This window comes from Spermophilus citellus (assembly GCF_964194105.1).
Source record: "Spermophilus citellus genome assembly, chromosome: X".
Taxonomy (NCBI): domain Eukaryota; kingdom Metazoa; phylum Chordata; class Mammalia; order Rodentia; family Sciuridae; genus Spermophilus; species Spermophilus citellus.
In genome coordinates, this window is record NC_138190.1 from 42486566 (window position 1) to 42508046 (window position 21481).

The following is a 21481-nucleotide window of genomic DNA, read 5'->3' on the forward strand; positions in this document are numbered from 1 at the left end:
TGGGTGTGCTGGCCCCGCCACCTGTAATCTCAGTGACTCAGGAGTCTGAGGCAGGAGGACAGCAAATTTGAGGCTAGCTTGGTAACTTGGCAAGACCTTGTCTCAAAGTAAAAATAAATAAATAAATAAATAAAAAGGACTGGGGATGTAGTTCATTGGTAGAACATTCTGGGTCCAATCCCCAGTACGTAAAAAAAAAAAATTCCTGTTTGAGATGGTCTAGGAATCTTAGAGCAGACAGGCAAAGTTGTCCCACATCACAAAGCAAGCCAAAAGAGATGACACTGTTGCAGGCTATCCAGTATTTTTCTTCCTGTAAAAATGTATTAATGAGAGGTGTGGGCCCCAAGGCAAAGCAGACTAGAGAAGCAACACAAGGTTCAGTTTACACATTTATTATAGAAATCCCCTTCCAGTGTGGGTAGTGTCTTGGGCCCAGATCCACTGGTACAAAAAGAAAAATTTTAACACTAGGTAAAGGGGGTAGGGGAACCCCCAGCTCCAGAAAGTCACAGACAGGTATCATAGAAAACACAGATTGTATGGATTTGTTTAAAAAGTGTTGAATTGAAGGAAAGCCAAGGAGGATGTGACGTGGCCTGTGGCCCGTGGCCAGACGTCACCTGAGGATTGTACTGGCATCTACCAGATGCCAGGTTCAACCACTACAGCATCCCAGGATGCAATATACTGAATGGCTCTGCCCCTTGTTAGCCTCCTACAGGGCCTCCTGATTGGGAATGATCAGCACAGAGAGGGATAGGGCACCCCACCCAGAATTTAATCCTTCCAAATGTGGGCAGAAATCCAAACTGCCCTGGTATGGGGAGTGGCAGGGAGTTCTGTTCACAACAGAGTCTCCTGACTACCCCCAAAATGGGTCCTAAGACCCTATATGGTCCATTATGGAGGGGGCGGCAGACCTGAACAGAACAGGTTGGGCAGGGGAACAGGAATGAACCCAACCAGGATGAGCTCACAGTTTCCCTTTTATAAAATGCCTAGTATTGGGCAAAGACAGTGAATACTAAATCACAACTGTAAACAGAAATGGAGGAAGGGGATTGGAATCCCCATTACATCATTCACTCTCCTTGAAGCTGGCTGAGGTCCCCCAGTCCCCAGCACAGTGTGAGAGAAGCAGGGTATTAGACACCTTCCTGGGCCCATGGGGAGCCAGGGGCCTTGGAAGATCAGGTTGGTGCCCCGCCCAGGAGTGAGAGCAACCACATCCCAGGGCTCAGCGAGGTCAGCTCTGTGCTCCCAGGACTAGAGCCATGCCCAGACCAACAAGGGGCATATCAGAAGGGGTCAGACCAGTGTCCCTGGGGTCTGGGGGTCAGAACTGGAAGACTGGTCCCCCTCTAGCGTCAGGTCACTTAAACGAGCGTTCAGCTCCGGGGGGTACAGGAAGTCCGCGTAGTATCTTTAGAAGGGGACAGCAGGAATCCGGAGGACAGGGTGGGGAAGACAGAGAAGAGAGAGGAAAAGACAGACAAGACACAGAAAGAAAGAAGAAAAGAGTCTCGTTAAAGAGGTGGAGGCAGGCACAGAAAAGCACCTTTATGCTCCCGAGCATGGGGCATGGAGAAAAGAGGAAGAGAAAGGTGAGGGCACATGACGTCCCTTCCTCCCAGCACCCTGGCTTCAAGGCTCATTTCCAGCCAACATGCACTGGTTAAAATATTAAACTCCTTCTAGGACTTGGTAAGGAACTGCTACCAGTGCCCAGGATCCCCCTCTACCAGGACCCCAAGGCCTAGTGCAGGTCACACCTGGAAATGACCTGTGTCAACACTGCAGCTAGTTTCCTTGTGGTCCCAGTCATTAGCTATCATGACTAGCTGATCCCTGGCCTGGATATCTTCACCAATTGCCTCAAGAGACCCCTACCCATCAGTAAAAGCACCCCCCATACCTGCTGGAAACAGGGGGTGCCGTGAAACTCCTCGAGTGCGGGAGCGGAGCCTGGCTGGGGCCCCCGTACAGGGCCTGGCCCACCTCATAGCAGCGGGCATGAAGGAAGGGTGGGTGTGGTGGGCCCACGTGAGGGAGCATAGGCCGGCGCTGGGTCCCCATGGCCAGTCCCGAGTTCCGGATGTACCAGTCCCGCAGCCCCTCCAGGGCAAGGTTCTTGTGGCCACTACGCTCACCCGTTGGGGGGATCCGGGTGGGTGGGGGCATCCATAGCAGAGGGTTTGAATGCACCTCTGGACCCTCAACAGCTTCCAGGGGCAGGCCACAGGGCTTGGTACGGGTGGCACGGGTGTGGGGGTCCTTGCTGCGGAGGAGGGGGCTGCTGCCATCAGCTGCATACATGGGTGGTGGGCCAGGGAGCATGGCGAGGAGCCCATCCCGGCGGGAGAGTGGTCCTGGGACCTCAGCTGCAGGCAGCAGCTCCCCCCAGCCTGCCCCACCGCCACTGCGGGGCAGGCCTCGGTCCAAGGAATAGTCCAAGAGGAAGTCCCCACACACAGGTGGGAGCCGGGGGGCTCCACGGGAAGCAGGGGCAGCTGAGCTAGGCCTGGCGGCCCGGGGAGGGTCTGGGGGCCCTGCTGTGCGAGAGGAGAAGGCAGGGGTTGGTTGGGGGCGCTCATACAGCACCTCACTGCTCTTGCAGACTGGTGGGCCAGTGGCAGGGGGAGCCAGAGGGGCAGGCGGAGAGCCAGCTCCCCCAGCAGCAGCCCTGTCCACCAGCAGGGCCTCAGAGCTGTTGCTGCGGCGAGTGCGAGCTGCGAAGAGGGAGGCGCGATCTGAGGCAGGGTCCGCCCGGGGGAAGCCCATCTGGGAGTCTTGGCTGCCGGACCACTGTCGAGAATGGAGGCCTTCGGGCCTGGGGTGCAGAGGTGAGGGTAATGGGAGTATGGTCAAAAATTATCAGGCAAGTGGTTTGAATGCCCTCCCCACACCATCTCTTTCTGAGCCTCCACTTGCACATCTCTAAAATGGGCCCAGAATCAGAAATTGGATGCATGAAGGTGTTAGGTAGGACAGCTGGAATTTGGTCCCAGACTGGGGGCCCCTGGGGTTGGAAATGTATAGACAGAAAGGGCAGTTAACACTAAGGGAGATGCAAATATGTATAGGGCTGGGGAGAAAATATTAGCAGAGGAGCAGTCAAACAGTGTTCTTCCTTATCCCCTAACCCTAACCCTCACTACTTTCAGGACCAAGTCCTAGTCCTTAGGCCTGGAATTTAAGACCTGCCTAAACTCTGTGCCACCATGTTTATGAACTGCCCAAAACAATCATCCCAACAGCCACCACGCACAGAACACAGGCCTCAAAAACAGAGGGATTTGGTTTTGTTTGCAACCTGGGAAAGTAGGTACTTAATAAGTCCTACTGTTTAAGAAACAATAGAATAAACCAGGTGTGGCAGCACATGCTTGTAATCCCAGTGGCTTGGGAGGCTGAGGCAGGAGGATCACAAGTTCAAAGCCAGCCTCAGCAACTTAGCAAGACCCTGTCTCAAAATGAAAAGTAAGGTCTGGGATGTAGTTCAGTGGTAGTATCCTTGGATTCTATCCCCAGTACCAAACCAAACCAAAGCAGACAAAACAAAGAGTATATAGTATAGTGATTAAAAGCACAGACTCCAGAGTCAAGATTGCCTGGGTTCAAACACCAGGATTTCAGTTTACTAACCAGCTCATTAACTAACCCTCTGTGCCTCATCTGTAAAACAGGAATGACAAGACCACAGCTCTCAGAGGGAACTTGTGATGATTAAATGAGTTGATATCACACAAAACACTGATTACTAGCAGACAGTATAGGCACCCAGGACACGTTGCCCAGAATATGCCTGTGTCTCTCAAAGGCAGATGTCATTGTGCCTGTTTCACAAATAAGGACACAAGGATTCAGAGATGAGAAGACATAGGAAAAAGAAACATACTCAAACATTTGTGCTTCTGCACCCAATTCCCACCCTGTTCTCCAAGACAACTCCTATTCACCTTTTAAACCCAGTTGCCCATGCCCCCACATTTTGATAATTTCTTAACACTTCCAGTTAAAACTAACAGTTCCCTTCTCTGATCCTCAGACCCTCCCTCAGAGTCCCCTTACTTGCAGAGCTGGGGGCCAGTGCCCCGGGTGAGGACAGGGGTGGCAGGCACACTTCGCCCCTCAAAACTGGAGGCACTCCTGGGCAGCGAGCGTGTGGGGCTAGACAGAGACGGGCAGGCCCAGGTCGGGGCCCAGGTTAGAGACAGTACCCACCAGCAGGCCCTCTTGCCAGCCCAGGCTCAGGATTCCATTCCTGGCTCCTGGGGAAGGCAGGGGAAGAGGTTCATCCTCACCTGGTGGGGCTGGCCACAGAGTTCCTCCGGCTCTTCAGATCCCCATAAAGATCTGAAGGAGGTGGTTTCCATGGGGTTCGTCGCTCAGGGCTCCCCCCAGATACTGCTCGCAGCTGGTCCCAAGCCTTTGGTGGTGAGGGGCGCTCTGCCAGAGAGAAGCAGCCACGGGGTTCCTCTGGATGGAAGGAGAGAATGGGGTAGAATTCAATTAGAGAAGGTCAGAAGAGGCAGTATGGATTGGGGCGAAGCAACAGGGAGAGGCTAGAGAAGTAAGGAAAGGGCAAGAGCTAGGACACGATTAAGCAAGCTAAAGAAATAAGGGGAGAGGTGGGGTAAAATGGGTAAGGAAGAGGCTAACAAGTAGATCCTTGGGCTGAGGGGGTGAGGGATATGATGAAGCTAAAATGGGGGGTGGTACAACCAGATGGGGCATGGCTAAGGAGGAGCTAAACAAGTAAGGGTCTGAGCAACAGGATGGGCTGAGGAGACAGAAAAGGGAACTGTGGGCAGGTTTGGGGAATAGGAGTCCTCACCATTATCATGGCTGGCCCCAGACTCTGAGAGGGAGCTGCTCTCCGAGTGCAGAACTACATCTTCTACAGGTGAGAAGGGGGAGAACCAGGCCTATCACTCCAAGACCTGGGTACCAATCCCTTACACCACTGAATGGGCTCTTCTGCTTAGCTCACCTTCTGGAGTATACCATCTCACCCTGTTCCCTCTCCCAAGAATCCACCTTTATCTGAATGCATGACCACCACAGGCTGGGTCTTCACTTTCCTGGTGTCTAGTGCTCAGTCCCCTAGGGCCTGCCCTTACCTGTGTGAGTCAGTTTCTATAATTCTTCTCATTCAGTGGCTCCCTTAAATTCTGGGTTTCACTGGCTGCTCATCCATGCCACCCCTACCACTTCCACTACTTAAAAGAGTCCCTCCCTGGCCCATTTTCCCATTCTCACTGGTAGGGTGCTGAGGCCTGGCTCACCTTGGCTGAGCTGAGCTAGGCGTGTGCCCAGGCAGACTCCCTGGGTGGTGATAAGTGCCCCTGCAGACAGCGGCAGTGGCTGGGGAGGGAGAACTGGGAGGCCAAGGCGGGCCCGGACATCCCCCAGCTGCTCCTCCAACTCATGCAGCCTCCTCAGTGCATCTGCCTGTACCTGGCGCCTGCGTCGCCGCTGTTCACCACTCAGCTCAGGGGCTAGGGCCAAGCGTCGGGCAGCGGCTGCAATCTGCTGCTGCACCGACACTTCCCGTTCCAGCTCCTACGGGACCCAAGATGGGTAGAAGAGAACCAAATGTTAGAAATTGCCAGGCACAGGAGCCAGAGAGTGGAGGAGCCCATCTACACTGGAAGTGCAGCTTGCTCTTCCTGTGGGCAGACCAATTTGCTTAGGGGTGAAGCTTAAGCATTCTCTGGCAGAGGGGTCCATATTGATGAGGGGTAGGGCCTGTTGTCTTTTGAAAGTGGCTAACCTGTCCTGAAACACGTAGGGACTAGCATTGTTCCAAGAATCCAACTCCTGAAGATTTTTCCCTTCTTATCTTAGCCTCTCCCTCCCCTGGCCACAACCTCCTCCCCATCCCAAGCCTGGTGCTGTTACTTCCCCTCACCATCTTACTTTCCACACCCATCTGCTCACCTCAACAGGGCACAAGGAGTGATGTGCTGGATTGGGATGCAGTGGAGGGTAGGCACGGGCTGCAGGGGGCCGACGGCGCACCAACTGGGGCCGTTCGCCAGGTTCCAGTGGGCACTCAGGGGGCAGCTGGCCCGTCAGCTCCTGGAGGGGCCGGGGAGGGAGAGAGACTACCAAAGGTTAGTTAGGGAGATGGAGTAAAGCAGTGATGATCCCAGAAGATACAGAAGTCCTCCAAGGAGCCTGGCCCTTCTCAGCATCCCACACATTGTTTTTCTTCCTTCTCCCAAGATCTCCACCAAGGTGGTGGGCAGTGTAGACTCTCATCCCCTCAATAGCCCAAATCCCTGAGGTATGTGCGTGGGAGGCTGGGTAGCCTGCTTTATAGTCCAGAAGCTTTTAGTTTTTACAAAGGCAACACATTCTATATGTTGCATATTAAAAACACTCCCTTCAAGGTTTCTAGCAAGCTATGAGGGCATTCACAATAAGAAGGATAAATCAAACCTAGAAATCACCCCATGACAGTTCAGAGTAGGCCTTGCTACCAAATTTTGGACACAGCCTTTTAAAAAATTCTCTCTCTCTCTCTCTCTCTCTCTCTCTCTCTCTCTCTCTCTCTCTCTTTCATTATAGTTGGGCATAATACCTTTATTTTATTTATTTATTTTTATGTGGTGCTGAGGATCAAACCCAGCACCTGGCACGTGCTAGTAGGCAAGCACTCTATTGCTGAGCCACAACTCCAGCTCCTGTTTGTTTATTTTTGTTTGTTTTTTGAGGATCTGGAGGTTTTAAAGGGTAGACAAGAGACTGTAGGCCTGTATCACCATATTTCAATGATTCTAAGAAATCTCAGTTGAGCTTTTTTTTTTTTTTTTTTTTTTTTTTTTTTTTTTTAGAAAGAGTGAGAGAGGAGAGAGAGAGAGAATTTTTTTTTTTAATATTTATTTTTTAGTTCTCGGCGGACACAACATCTTTGTTGGTATGTGGTGCTGAGGATCGAACCCGGGACGCACGCATGCCAGGCGAGCGCGCTACCGCTTGAGCCACATCCCCAGCCCATCAGTTGAGCTTTGAGAAGACAGAGGGTGACCTACAGTCCAGATAAGTGGTTTAGCAATTTCCACCACAGTCTGTCTATCTAGGGGTCCCAGCCCCTCACCCCCTCCCACTTGACACCCCTCAAGCCAAGCTCTTACCGCCTCCTGGAGACACACTTTTCGGAGTTCTTGAAGTTTCAGGCTCAGGGCCTCTTGCAGGGCCCTCTGCCGGTCAAGCAGTCCCCTCAGACGCTCTGACTTCACCTGGGGGGCAGCCTCTCCAAAAAGGGCAGCTGGACGGAAAAAAACAAAGATCAATGGGACAACTGGGCAATCCTGAAGCAGCTGTGGGGCCAGGTACCAACCTTTCCCAAACAGAAAGGTGGTGATGGAGAGCAGGGGAAGAGGCCACAAGAGGGGGAAACCAGCCACCAACCTGAGGCATTGAAGGTAGGAGAGCTGATCAGCTGACCTTTGACTTCCATCCTGGTGTTGTCAGGAGGCCGTGTCTGATGGTGGACAAGGCCTAGCAGTGACACACAGGGGCCATTAAGAAAGCACATCCCATGATACTCCGGTACCCAGCCCAACTCAGCTTCCCACACTCCAGCTGGGAATACAAAGTGCCCTGGGCCCCACCCACCTGCCTGGCCTGGCCTCTGATTCTGTGTCAATGACTGGACCCACACTGCCCTGGTACCTTGGTTCCCTTCCCATTGAGTGGGAACACAGCAAGTGGGAAGCTGGGTAGACTTACGCCTCCTCAGAGGCCCATGGGCCACAGCCGGGAGTCTTGCCTAGAGAGAGAGAAATGATGGTAAAGATTCAATCAAGTATCACACCAGTTGGTACTTATAAAGCACCGGCTGCCTGGAAGAGTTGCCTACTATGTCACATTGAATCTTCACAACTAGCTGGGGATGGGAGTTCTCTGATTATTATTACCCCATGCTAGAGGTGAGGAGAGGAAGGTGGAGAGGTGAATAACTTGCCCACAGTCAAGGACATACCCCAGGCCCATCTCCCTGGCCCTACACTCTCCACCACTAAGGCTGTTCTAACCCCACCAACTTCATCATAAACTGCCTGGTCCAGCAAGCCACATAGGGGCCTTGGCCCAGGCTATGGCCATCTGGAGTGCTGTTTTAAACTTCTTACCAACCCGGCCCCATTTCTCATTTATAATTCTGGGGCTTAAATATCACTTCACAATTGCTGTCCAACAAGAGACTGTGCCTCCCCTGTACCTCCATGAGGCATGTTGAATCAGGAGATACTATTAAATCAGTATCTCTAGCACCCTAACCACTGTGGTTTGTATAGCAAGTGCCTCATGAATGTCTGTTGGCTGAGGGAGCCAAGCTAGGGTTCAAGTCCAGATTTGTGGGTCCATGCCTGTCCTAATTCCATCCTATAGCCCTCGTGTAACAAGGAATATTCACCTAGCCCAAGGTCCCTCCGTCCCTTCTCTCCGTCACAGGTTAGTCTGAGACTAGCATATGGAGGTCACCTTGCAGAGATTTGTGAGAAGTGAAGTCCATAACCACAGATAACAAGCCACCTGTTTTCTCTGCGCCCAGAAACCCTGATGGACCATGAAGTCTGCCTTGGCCAGCTACCAGCCCTCCCTCATCCTCTCCTCTAGACTTTGCTCTCTCCCTCCCACACCCTGCTTGGTCCCAGCTGGGCAGCAGGGTGACATCACCTCCCACCACCTGGCCTAACCTTCATGACAGGTGACTGGGAGGGCCTCATGGGGCCACAGAGTTCCCATCTCCACCTACCCTGAAATCCACAGCTTGTGGATCTGGTAGCCAAGGGAAGACCCAGGCAACCAAAGAGGCAGGGGTACAAGCCCCTTCCCCATCTCTATATTGTGTGGTATGGCCAAGCTGCCTATAAGGTGCTCCTGGATTCTCTGTTGTCCTCCTATCAGCCCCATAGGGTCTGTATCACTGTCTTGAAGCAGCTGTGCCCTGTCCTCAACATCAGGTATGAGGTCAATCTCTAGAGCCATTTTATAAATCCAGGCACAGCCAGGTGGGGTGGAACATGCCTATAATCTAAGCAACTCAGGAGGCTGAGACAGGAGGAACACAAGTTTGAGGCCAGCCTCAGCAACTTAGAGAGATCCTAAGCAACATAGTGTGATCCTGGTCTCAAAATAAAAACGAAAGCTGGGTACAGGTGGCACACGCCTGTAATGCCAACAGCTCGGGAGGCTGAGGCAGGAGGATAACAAGTTCAAAGCCAGCGTCAGCAACTTAGTAAGACCCTGTCTCAAAATTTAAAAAAAATTAAAAGGTCTGGGGATGTGGTTCAGTGGTTAAGCTCCCCTGGGTTCAATCCCCAGTACCAAAAAGGGGGAAAAATCCAGACACAGCGTGTACTTTGCAGAGGCCCTCACATGGCTACCCATCTAAGGTATGACCCTTCCGAGCATGGCAGGGTTTCCTTGATGTCCCAATTCAACTTCTCTTTGCCCCTTGGCTCCTAGAGTCCCTACTTTACCCAAGTCCCATTTGGATTTGGGAAATTTTCCCAGGCTCCCCTGAACCTTCTTCCATCTCAAAAGGAACACAACCAAAGGAACACAGCTCCTCCCCACATAGGCCCATTTACCCCATTCACTATGAGTGACCCCACATTTCACATGGGGCTACCTCAATCCTCCCTTCTCTGGGAGCTCAGAGCATCCTAGAAATCAACACAGGGTCCACACAGGAACCCTGACTCTACCCTGTCCACCTGACCTCAGGGACATAGCTAGGGTATGAGTCATGGGGTCACTGGGCAGGCTAGACACAGAGTCAATGCCCCACACCTGGCTCCAAAATCTTTGCCTCCACTCACATGTCCTTTGCACTCTTGCCTGGAAACCTAGGGCTGCCAAGTCCCTATCCAGAGATGGTAGAAAAGGGATTTGAGCAATCTCTTCCCCAACGTGTCCCCACACGGGCCCCTGGGACCTCCACTGATGACCCCATGACCCTGTTCTGACATCCTGTCACAGGGATGGGCTGCAGCAAGAGAGCTGCAGAAGGCACCCCCCACACCCAGAGGCGGGCCCAGCAGGTTTTTCAGGTCTGCCCTTCTGACACCACAGCCGAGAAATTCCTGGCTGTAATGACTGTTTACAACCAAGACACCTCACCGGGGTGGCACCCCAACACTGTCACCAAGACCCCCCATTTCCACACACTGACACCCCTGGAACATTCTCAAAGTCTGAATTGCCCCCTGAGTCCCCCTGTGCCAGCTTTCTCCACTCTAGGTGAACAAACAGGGAGTGGGCAGGCAGGTGTCTAGACAATGGTTTTTCAAACAGCTCAGTCTGGCTTCTCAGAAGCATTGGCCTTGGGTTGCAGAAGGACAGAAGCTACTCTGGCAGGGAGGAAAGGAAGAGAGGAAGTAAGAGGAGTGGAGAAGGGGAACTCATGTGTCTTCTCCCCCATCCTTCCCCTGTCCATTTCATCCATTTCCGGCCCCAAATTACTTTGTCCCAGGAAAGGAAGTAGGACATTTTGTGATTCTCAGGCCCTCCTTCTGTGCTGAACCCCCCCCCCCAGCCCCACCCCACATTGTTGGTGTACCTCTCCCACAGACCTGGCTCTCTTCTGAAGGGAACTTTAGTACACCATACCCCGGTTCCTAATGCTCTCATCGCCCCCACCCCTGGGCCCACTACTCCCAGGTGCTCACCAATGTCAGAGAGTGCTGTGGGGTAGCTTCGGGTACCTCAGAAAAAAAAAAATAGTTGTCTCAATCGGGCCCTGGTTCGGCTGGCAGTGGCAGTGAGCAACAGTGGCGGATGCCTTGGCTGCCTCCCACTAGGTAATGGCCCAGCCTACCTGGCCAGGAACTGGGCCGGCCCACACCTTTTAACCCTTGCCTGTCTACCATTAGGGCTAGGGCTATCCCTGGAGGGCAGCCTCAGGGCCTAGTCCCTTCACAGTGCCCTGCATGGCCAAGAAGAGAATTTGGAATACCCGCCCTCACCTCAGATACTTAAATAGAGACCTGGGAAAGAAGAGCTAAGAGTCTTGGAATGCACACTGCCTCTCATGCTGCCCAGATTTCCAGAGGACCAGAGCCTGCCTGCTGACAGTAGCGCCTTGGGGTTGGGGGACCAGAGGACTGGGGAACTGTAAAGCAGATTGGAGGCTCAGGTGTTACACCAAATTTGTGTCTCTTAGGAGTATGTAACACATTCCCAAGGCCCCTGCCCTTCCTCCTAGGGCAAGGTGGGGTGGGAGAAGTCCTTGGAGTAATTCATTGGGGTAAATTTCCAAGTTGGGGACAGAGGAAGTGAACCTTTCTAAGAGGCCAGATCTCAAGACCCTAAATCCTTCCACAGGTCCAGAAGTAATCCTAGTAAACCAACCACAATAATTTATGTCCTACAAACATGGAAGAATGTTATAGGCCTACCTTCTAAGAGCCATTGTACTTATGTGGAAGCTGAAGATCAGAGAGGTGAAGAGACCTGATATAGATCACTACCCACAAGAGCAGGTGGAGTGGGGGAGGGGACCTTTGCCTGTAATCCCAGCAGTGCAGGAGGCTCAGACAGGAGAATCATAAATTCAAGGCCAGCCTCAGAAACTTAGTGAGACCTTGTCTCAAAATAAAAAAAAAAAAAGGGCTGGGGCGGGGCTGGGGTTGTGGCTCAGTGGTAGTGTGCTTACCTAGCACATGTGAGGCACAGGGTTTGATCCTCAGCACCACATAAGAATAAATAAGTAAAATAAAGGTACTGTGTTCATCTACTACTAAAAATATATTTTTAAAAAATATTTAACAAAAAATGGCCAGGGATATAGCTCAGTGGTAAATCACCCCTGGATTAAATCCCTAGTATTCACCTCCCCCGCCAAAAAAAGCAAGTAGAATCAGAATCTTGGGTCTGGGTTGGGGGCTGAAGGCAGGCAGAGGTTGCTCCTGAAGGAGGAGGAGTAGGAAGGAGGTTCAGGCTTCTTCACATCCTTGCTGGGTCTCCTTCATTTCTTCCCTTTGCCATTTCTGGACAGGAGTCAGGCTTCATGCCAGACAAGGAAATTGAGGGTTCCAAGTCCCTACAATGTAAGGACAACACCACACGGGCTCTGGGCCTGTCCCAGCGCACACCACACATCCTGTGCTCCGTATGGGACCGTCTGCTCTGTGACCTCAAGGCCCAAACCTAACCCAGGCCCCTGAAGCAGCCCTGCTACAATATGAAAAAGCAGAGTGTGAGGAATGCTCTTTCCCTATTTTGGCAGGTGTGCCAAGCAAGAGAGTTCCCTTTGTCACATGCTATTAAGGCCTCCTGCCATCCCTGCCCACCTTTCTTCCTGGGTGTGAGATTTCCGGTGTGGCACACAAAGGCCCCTTTCATTACCTCCCCCTTCTTTCCTCCTTCTCTGCCCAGAGCTGGTGGAGGTGGACAACAGAAAGGTGGGCAACTAACTAGCTGGGTGTTAGTGGGGAGTGTTTTCTTGGCCATGGCCTCTGCCACCTCTTGCGGGCCACCAAGAACGTTAGGATGGTAGGAAGTGAGATGTATATAAAATCAGAGCCAACAGGGACAAGAGACTGAGGCTGGCAATGCAGATTGAATCTCAAGGCTCAGGTTCCCTCGTCTATAAAATGGGTAAAAGGTGATTATAAAGATAATAAAGGACAAAGGAACTCTGGAAGGTATTTCAAAGTGCAAGGAAACTCATCACATCATTAATAACAAATAACAATAATAAACTCATCCATTGATGGATTGGGGTGCAGGGAAGTGGAGAAGAGCAGGTAGCTGGACCTCCTTGGCCATGCAGACAAGTAGGGCAGAGTCACCCACACACATCATTGCTCTGATGATTTTTAAAAATTTTTTTTTAGCTATCAATGGACCTTTATTTTATTCATTTACTTATGTGTGGTGCTGAGAATCGAACCCAGTGCCTCACACGTGGTAGGCAAGCACTCTACCATGAGCCACAACCCCAGCCCCGCTCTGATGATTTTTAACAGCCTGGAAGATGGCCCAAACTCTCAGCCCTACTCTAGTGGGTCCTGAGTCTCCCATGGATACTACACAGCTAATAAGTTGTAGGTGTGGGATTTGACCCTGCTCTGTCATTTACTGTCATTTACAATTCACTTAATGTCTCTGTGCCTCAATGTTCTCATTTGTTAAATGGGGATGATGAGAACAGTATGTAGTGTACACAGAGCTGTTGTGAGCATTAAATCAGTTAATAGACTACCGTAAGTGCTCAGTTATGATGGCTGTCATAATCACAAGTATTCCTTCCCAAAGAACTCAGGAATCAAACAGATATATCTGGACTGGGTTGTGGGGTTTTTTGTTGTTGTTGTTTTGTTTTGTTTTTAGAGATGCAGCCAGTGTCTCTTAACCTCACTGGATAAATTTGAAACAGACCTATTTTCCCTCTGATAAGCTGTCTGAACTCTCACTATCCAAAATCAGGATATAAATATATTCAGATGCATTTCAAAGAGAGCTAGTATCCCTCAGCCTCCAAACCCTCCCTACTTGCCAAACCAGACATTTTTGAAACAGAGCTGTTTTCCCTAATCTCCAACCTCTCCCTCAACTCAACATTAAAAATTAAAAATGCAGGAAACAAGGACGCCATGGGGCACACCTATAATTCCAGGCTGAGGAATTCAAGGCCACTCTGGGCAACTTAGCAAGACCCTGTTTCAAAATAAAAAAAGAGCTGGGGGTATAATTCAATGGTAGAACACCCCTAGGTTCAATCCCAGGTACCAAAGAAAAAATGAAGAAACCAAATACATTCAGATAAATTGTTGGAACTCTCACTATCAAATATAGGAATTGAATTTTTTTAAAACTGTGCTGGGGACAGAACCCAGTGTCTTGTGCATGCTAGGCAAACAATCTACCACAAACCCATATCCTCAGCCCCTGGATTTTTTTTTTTTTTTTGATACTGGGGATTGAACCCACTTAAGGGGCACTTAACCACTGAGCCATATCCCTAGCCCTTTTTTATATTTTATTTTGAGGTAGGCTCTTGCTAAGTTGCAGAGGACTTCACTAAATTGTTGAGGCTGGCTTTGAACTTGTGATCCTCTTGCCTCAGTCTCCCAAGCTATTGGGACTACAGGCGTGTGCCACCATGCCCTTCCTGAATACCTTTTGAGTTGGAGTCATTATCCCTGATTATCTGAACTTTCACTTCTCACTATGTAAGATGGGAACACAAAGTACCTTCAGACAGGTTTCACTGTCTGAACTCCAAGAAATCTTCCTGACTCAGAATTCAGACACTAAATAGATTGGGACAGTGAAGAACAACTAGTTGTTATTGACAGATTTGGAGAAATGTTTTGAATAAATAAGATTGGTCTGATATTCAACATTCAAATTCACTACTCTAGGGCTGGGAGTGTGGCTCAAGCAGTAGCACGCTCGCCTGGCATGCGTGCGGCCCGGGTTCGATCCTCAGCACCACATACAAAGATGTTGTGTCCGCCGAGAACTAAAAAATAAATATTAAAAAAATTATCTCTCTCTCTCTCTCTCACACACACACACTTTCTTAAAATTCACTACTCTATAAGAAATGCAGGAATAAGTGAATAACACATTACCATCTCACTATTCACCCTATCCATCCTTAAAATCAAGAATATTCATATAGCAAAGGAATCTCACGTTATTGTTGTAATTGTTACTACTGGATGGCCTGATTCTTTTTCTGTTTTTTTTTTTAGGACTTTAACAAAAATTTATTAAACCTGTAAACCGGGTGCAGTGGTGCACGCCTATAATCCCAGCATCTCGGGAGGCTGAGACAGGAGGATTGCGAGTTCAAAACCAGCTTCAGCAACCACAAGGTGCTAAGCAACTCAGTGAGGCCCTGTCTCTAAATTATAATTACAAAAATAGGGCTGGGGATGTGGCTTAGTGTTCGAGTGCCCCTGAGTTCAATCCCTGGTATCAAAAAAATTATTAAACCTGTAAATTGATAGCTTTTCTATGTTGAGGGATCCAATCTATTGACTCTTTTAAAGCCTTTCTTAGCTTATTGTCTTACCACTTCATAATTTTCAAGCAAACAGATTCTGTAAATTTTTTTAAGTATAGACCTAAATATTTCATTTCCTTTGGAACAACTAAAAATACTTTTTTTGAGACTATCATGCTGTGTTGCCCAGGCTGGCTACAAACTCCTTGGCTCAAGTGATTCTCCTGCCTCAGCCTCCTGAATAGTTGGGACTACAGGTGTGTACAACCACACCCACTTAGATGGGCCTGATTCTAACATCCAGTGACAGCCTGCATTCCCCCTACCCCCAAAGCATGCACACACACACACACACACACACACACACACACACACACACTGGTCCCACAGAGGTGGGATGGACTTAGCACCCAAATTTTTATTGTTTACCAGCAGGAGAGAAGTGTATAAACCCCAACCTCCAACCTACCCCCACTAAGCCTCTGACCTACAATAGACTTTTCTCCAGCCAGAAAAGCAGGGATTACACACTCAGGATCAAGAACAGGGAAGGGGCCAGGTGTAGTAGCACATGCCTGTAATCCCAATAGCTCAGGAGGCTGAGACAAGATGATCACGAGTTCAAAGCCAGCCTCAGCAAAAGCGAGGCACTAAACAACTCAATAAGACCCTGTCTCTAAATAAAATACAAAAGAGGGCTGAGGATGTGGCTCAGAGGTTGGGTTCCCCTGAGTTCAATCTCTGGTACCCCCTCCAAAAAAAAAACAGGAAAGGAGGGTAATGTGACCTAGAAGATTCATACATACTCTAGGCCCCTACCCCACATATGTTCTCAATCTCCCTGCCTCCCCCCAACTAGTGACAGCCCTGGACATAGCAAGGCTGGAAACCTGACCTGCACCTCTTGACTCCCAGAGAGTCACTGAATAATTTAGGGTGTTTTTCACACTTAGGGAGGGCAGGGGACATAGGAAGATTTCCATGCCCTCCTGCAGGAAGAGAAATGCAAGCTCTATTCGAGATCACTGGAGAGAAATGAGGGAGGGAGAGATCACATACAAAAATCCCATCAACCACACAGAGCTCACAGTACTGCTTGCTCTTCAGCATTTGGAGTATACTTTAAAAACCCTGGGAACAATGGAACCTTCAAGTTCAGGGGCAGGGTATAATGTACTGGACTCAGAAGGGAGGGGAAGTGGATGTTAGAAAGGAGGAAGACCTGAATAGGATGGAAGGGCATGGTAAGGGGTAGAATGGTAGTCTTAGATTGGGAATAGGATAAAAGAACAGGAAAGGAAGGAGTACAGGGGATACAGGATAGAGATCACTAAGCAGAACCGGGCCAGGCACAATGGCCCAGCAACTCAGTAGACAGAGACAGGAGGATCACAAGTTCAAGGACAGCCTGGGCAACTTAGTAAGATCCTGTTTCAAAATTAAGGGCTGGAGGGCTAGGGTTGTGGCTCAGTGGTAGAGCACTTGCCTAGCATGTGTGAGGCACTGAGTTCGATCCCCAGCACCACAAAAACTAAATAAACAAAATAAAGATATAAAAAAAAATTAAGGGCTGGGGGATGTAGTTCAGTGGTAGAGCACCACTGGGTTCAATCCCCAGTACTGCTTAAAAAAAAGAGGCAGGACAGGGAATGAGCCAGGACATTGGCCAGAGGATGGAGTGAGGTTCAGGACAAGAGAAAAAGTACAAGAAGACAAAACAGCAAGGCAGGGTAAAAGTCAGTGTAGAACAGCATCCAAGAAGACATGACTGGGATGGGTTAAGCCTGTCAAGGGAGGGAAAAAAAGGGCAGGTTCATGAGGGAGATCAGGAACAGGAAAAGACCAGGACAGAATGAGGATAGGAAAGAGGTAGAGATGGGACCAAAAAAAAGAGGGAAAACCAGGAAAGGGTTGGGGACAGGGACAGGTAGGAGACATAGGGGGATGTTTAAAAGTGGTGAGCCAAGAGGGAGATCAGGAGGTGGGAAACAGACCAGAGGGATAGTACAGGGTGGGGAGAAAGTACAGAAATAAGGGGCCAGGAATCAGGATAGAACTGGATCAGATTGGGGTTAGGAAGACAGATCACGAATGGAAGAGTTTCAGACACCTGATAAGCGTTTTGGGAACACACAGATCCAAGCAACCAGACATGAACTAGGGTCAGCTGGGCATCAAGACAGGGCAAGAAGAGATATAGGACATGGTCAGACAAGGACCTAGGATCAGATCTGCATGGGTTTGGGGGTGATACTGGATTAAGGGGGGGCAAAGCAAGGGTTAAGGATCACAGCAGGCCAGAATATGATTAGGTCAAGGATCTGACTGAAGGTTTTAAGACCAAGGTTGGCAGGGGTCCGGGGTTGAAAAAAGAGGTCAGACAGGGGTCAGGGGTGATATCATAAGGTCAGAGGTCGTGAGTGTACACGCAGGTACATTCTTGTCTGCGTTTCCAGGCCATCACCCCACCCTGTCCCCTCCCTTCTTCCCCTAGAGGGGGTTGTTACTCACCTAGGGTCCTTGTACCACGGTGTAGGCGGGGTCGGTGTAGGCCAGCAGGGATAGTGGGCGCGCCCCTCCCTCGCTGAGCCCTGCTAGTCCCTGGACACGCGCCTACACCCCTTCCGCGCCCTTCTGGTGGGCCGCATTCGGCCCCGCGACCGTTAGCCGTGGGGGCAAGATGGGGGGCGCCCCGAGGATGGGAAAGGTGTGCTGCCCCTCTGCAGGCTGTGGACCCCCAACCCCCACCTTTAACTCGGTGCATCCGCTCCCGGCAGCACCGCCACCTCCGCCGCTGAGCGCGAGCCTGGGGAAAACTGGGGAGTGGGGCGCGAGACCACAGCAGCGGCGGAGACGAAGTGCGCAGGCGCCAGCTCGGGTCTTCGATTTTCCTGCCCTGGGAGCGCCAGGAGCGAACAAACTGGGAGCGCGTGCGCACACGCTTTCTCGAGGGCAGTCGTGCCCGCCCCTGCCTAGGCCACGCCCCTTCAGTAAGCAGACTGGCGCCCCTCACCACTAGTCTCCTTTCACAGATCCCCAAGCAGTACCCCAAACTGCTTTCTGTAAGCCATCAATACACCTCTAAACTCCCCATCGACCTTCTGTGCCTTTCCCCAAATTCACCCCAAAACCACCCTTCATCATCCACCAAATTATATCCCCAAAGTAATATTAATCCCAAGCAGTCTCTCCATTCCACCCTTCATGAACACCCAAACTGCACCAATAAACCACTCTAAGGACCTCTGAGCTGTATCCAAAGCACACTATGTTGACTCCAAGGTATAACTCTAAATTACCCTCCATGGATATCAAAATTGCATACAAAAAATTACTCATAGATTCCTCCCAAGGGACCCAATTCCCCAATCACTCTATTTACCTCTTAATTTCAACTTTCAAACCACCTTCCACAGTTCTCTAAATTGTATCTGCAAGCTACTTCTGTTGATCTCAAGCAGTACCTCCAATCCACCTTTCCGTGGATACTCAAACTGTACCAATAAACTACCTTCCAGTACCTGCAAGTTGTTCCCCCCAAACGAACTGCAATCAGCCCGAAACTACTAGCTTCCAAACAGCATTTTTTTTTTTTTTTTGCAGTGCTGTGAATGGAACCCAGGGCCTCTGAAATGCAAACTACCACTGAGCTACATTCCCAGCCCCAAACATTACTTCTGAATCACCCTCTAATATGTATCCAAAACACCCTAATTTGACCCCAGATTGCTGTCCATGTGCTCTCCACCATACTCTATCAATCCCCAAAGTGCTTTCCAAGAGCCCCCATCACCACCCCAAACATTGCCAATTACACTTGACATGGGCCTCACCTGCACTTCAAATCAATTCCAAACATCCCATGTTCTACCTCCAAACCAAGCTCCATACACACTCCCCAACAAAATACATTCAATTGACCTCCCTTCCTTTTTCCACAAAATTACCTTCCAATAGCCCCTACCAATATCCCAAATACTCCCAAATACACTTTGTGTGGTTTTCTAGCTGCACTTCAGATCACGATTAACACACTCTGCACTTTTAAACCACAGTCTAGTGACTCAGACTGCATCACCAAACCACTCTTCAACAGTCCTCAACTATTCCTCCCAATAACCAACAACCATCTTGCTATAGGGATCCCCCAAATCATACTCCAGTGACCCAAAACGTGTCCCTCAAACCCTCCAATGACTCTATTTGCACACCAAATACTACATTAGGGAACCAAATTACAAAGCATTTTTCAATGATCATTCTTTTTTTTTTTTAAGAGAGAGTGAGAGAGGGGAGAGAGAGAGAGAGAATTTTTTTAATATTTATTTTTCAGTTCTCGGCGGACACAACATCTTTGTTGGTATGTGGTGCTGAGGATCGAACCCGGGCCGCACGCATGCCAGGCGAGCGCGCTACCGCTTGAGCCACATCCCCAGCCCCAATGATCATTCTTTTTTGGCGGGTGGGGGTACCAGGGATTAAACTCAGGGGCACTCAACCACTGAGCCACATCCCCAGCCCTCTTTCGTATTTTATTTAGAGACAATGTTTCACTGAGTTGCTTAGAGCTTCACCAAATTGCTGTGGCTGGCTTTGATCTCCCGATCCTCCTATCTCAGCCTCCTGACCCTCTGGGATTACCATGCCTAGCCCAATGATCATTCTTAAAAACATTTAATTGAGATATAATTAACAATCCATAAATGTCATTCACTTTTAAAAGTTCTCAACGATTTTAGAAAGTTTACCAAAATATGCACCAATCACCATAACCTAGTTTTATAGCATCTATATTATCTCAATAAGATTCTTTGTGTGAATACAATGTATCCCCATTAACATTCCCATGATCTAGGCAACTACTAATCTACTTTCTGTCTCTATAGATTTGCCTGTGCTGGACATTTCATATGAATGCAACATGAGGATTTTTTTGACTTGGCATCTTTCACTTAGCATAACTTTGTTTTGGCACTAGTGGGCATTGATCCCAAGGCCTTGTGCATGCTAGGCAAGTGTTCTACCCCTAAGCTACATCCAGAACCATTTGTATTTTAATTTTAGCCAGGGTTTCCACTAATTTGCTGCGACTGACCTTAAACTTGTAATCCTTCTACCTCAGCCTACAGAGTAGGTAGGATTACAGGTATGTGCCACTGTGCATGGCCAGCATAAATTTTTTGAGGTTTATCGATGTCATAACATGCATCATGTATCAGGAGTTTGCTCATTTTATTTCTGAATAGTTGAATATCCAATGACATTTTATCTTCTTTGTATTTTTATTTGAGGTACTTAGGATTGAACCCAGGGGTGCTTTACCCTGAGCTACATCCCCAACACTTTTTTGTTTTGTTTTGTTTCCTTGAGACAGGGTCTCACTAATTTGCCCAGGCTGGCCTCAACCTTCTAAATCACTGGGATTACAAGCATGCACCACCACACCGGGCTTATCCAATCATCTTTCAACTGTTCCCTAACTACAATTTACAATAGCTCCTGAAATCCAGACTTCAAAATAGGCTCCTCCCAAGGGCTGGGGATAGAGCTCAGTTGGTAGAGTACTTGCCTCACATGCACTAAGGCCCTGGGTTCAATCCCCAGCACCACACACACACACACAAACACACACACACACACACACACACACACGCTCCCAGACAATACCCCACATCATCCCTAAACCACTCCACTGATCCTCAATCATCACTAAACTACCCTCCCACAGCCTTATTTTTAGACCCCAAAACCCTTTTAACAGCTTCTACTATACCCTCAAACTGCCCTGTATCAACTCCTGAGAAAGCAGAGTAGTACCACACACCTGTAGTCCCAGCTATTCAGAAGGCTGAGATAGGAGGATAGCTTGAACACAGGGACTCAGGGGCTAGTTTGGACAACATAGTGAGACCCTTGCTCTTAGGGGAAAAAAACCTCACTGGGTGTGGTGGCACATGCCTGTAATTTTAACTACTTGTGAAACTGAGGCAGCAGAATCACAAGTTCAAGGCCAGCCTTGGCAACCTTAATGAGACTATCTCAAAATGAAAAATGAAAAATGGAGGGGTTGGGATATAGCTCAGTTGGTAGTGTTTGCCTTGCATGCACAAGGCCCTGAATTCAATACCTACACCGCCAAAAATAATGGATAGGGATGTAGCTCAGTGATAGCATCCATGGATCGAATCCCCAGCAAACCCCCCACACACACACACAAACTGCCAAGTGTATCCCAAAAGTATCTTTTCAATGATACCCAACCCTAACCCCAAACTACTGTCCAATAATTATAAGCCTCACTGCCAAAATTTGCCTTCCAACAGCCCCCAACTCTGTTTCTCCTAACTACATTTCCTTGGTCCCAGAACTGTACCCCAAAACCACTTGTTTTGTACCAGGGATTGAATCCAGGGATGCTTTGCCACTGAGCCACATTCTTCAGCTCTTTTATTTTTTTTATTTTGAAACAGGATCTCACTAAATTGCTGAGGCTGGCTTCAATCT

General features: G+C 49.3%; 1 protein-coding gene across 1 annotated transcript; it reads right to left on the reverse strand.

Annotated features, from left to right (window-relative positions):
• Positions 1–405: 405 nt before the first annotated feature.
• Positions 406–17878, reverse strand: CCDC120 (coiled-coil domain containing 120). Its single transcript, XM_081276583.1, has 11 exons — positions 17489–17878; positions 7687–7783; positions 7423–7512; positions 7146–7279; positions 5947–6087; positions 5292–5568; positions 4841–4903; positions 4308–4482; positions 4075–4173; positions 1919–2833; positions 406–1426 (listed from the first exon to the last, which is right to left on the reverse strand). Exons 3-11 carry the CDS (start codon positions 7469–7471, stop codon positions 1312–1314), a joined length of 1968 nt encoding a protein of 655 aa, XP_081132709.1. The 5' UTR covers positions 7472–7512; positions 7687–7783; positions 17489–17878; the 3' UTR covers positions 406–1311.
• Between the last annotated feature and the right edge of the window lie 3603 nt (positions 17879–21481).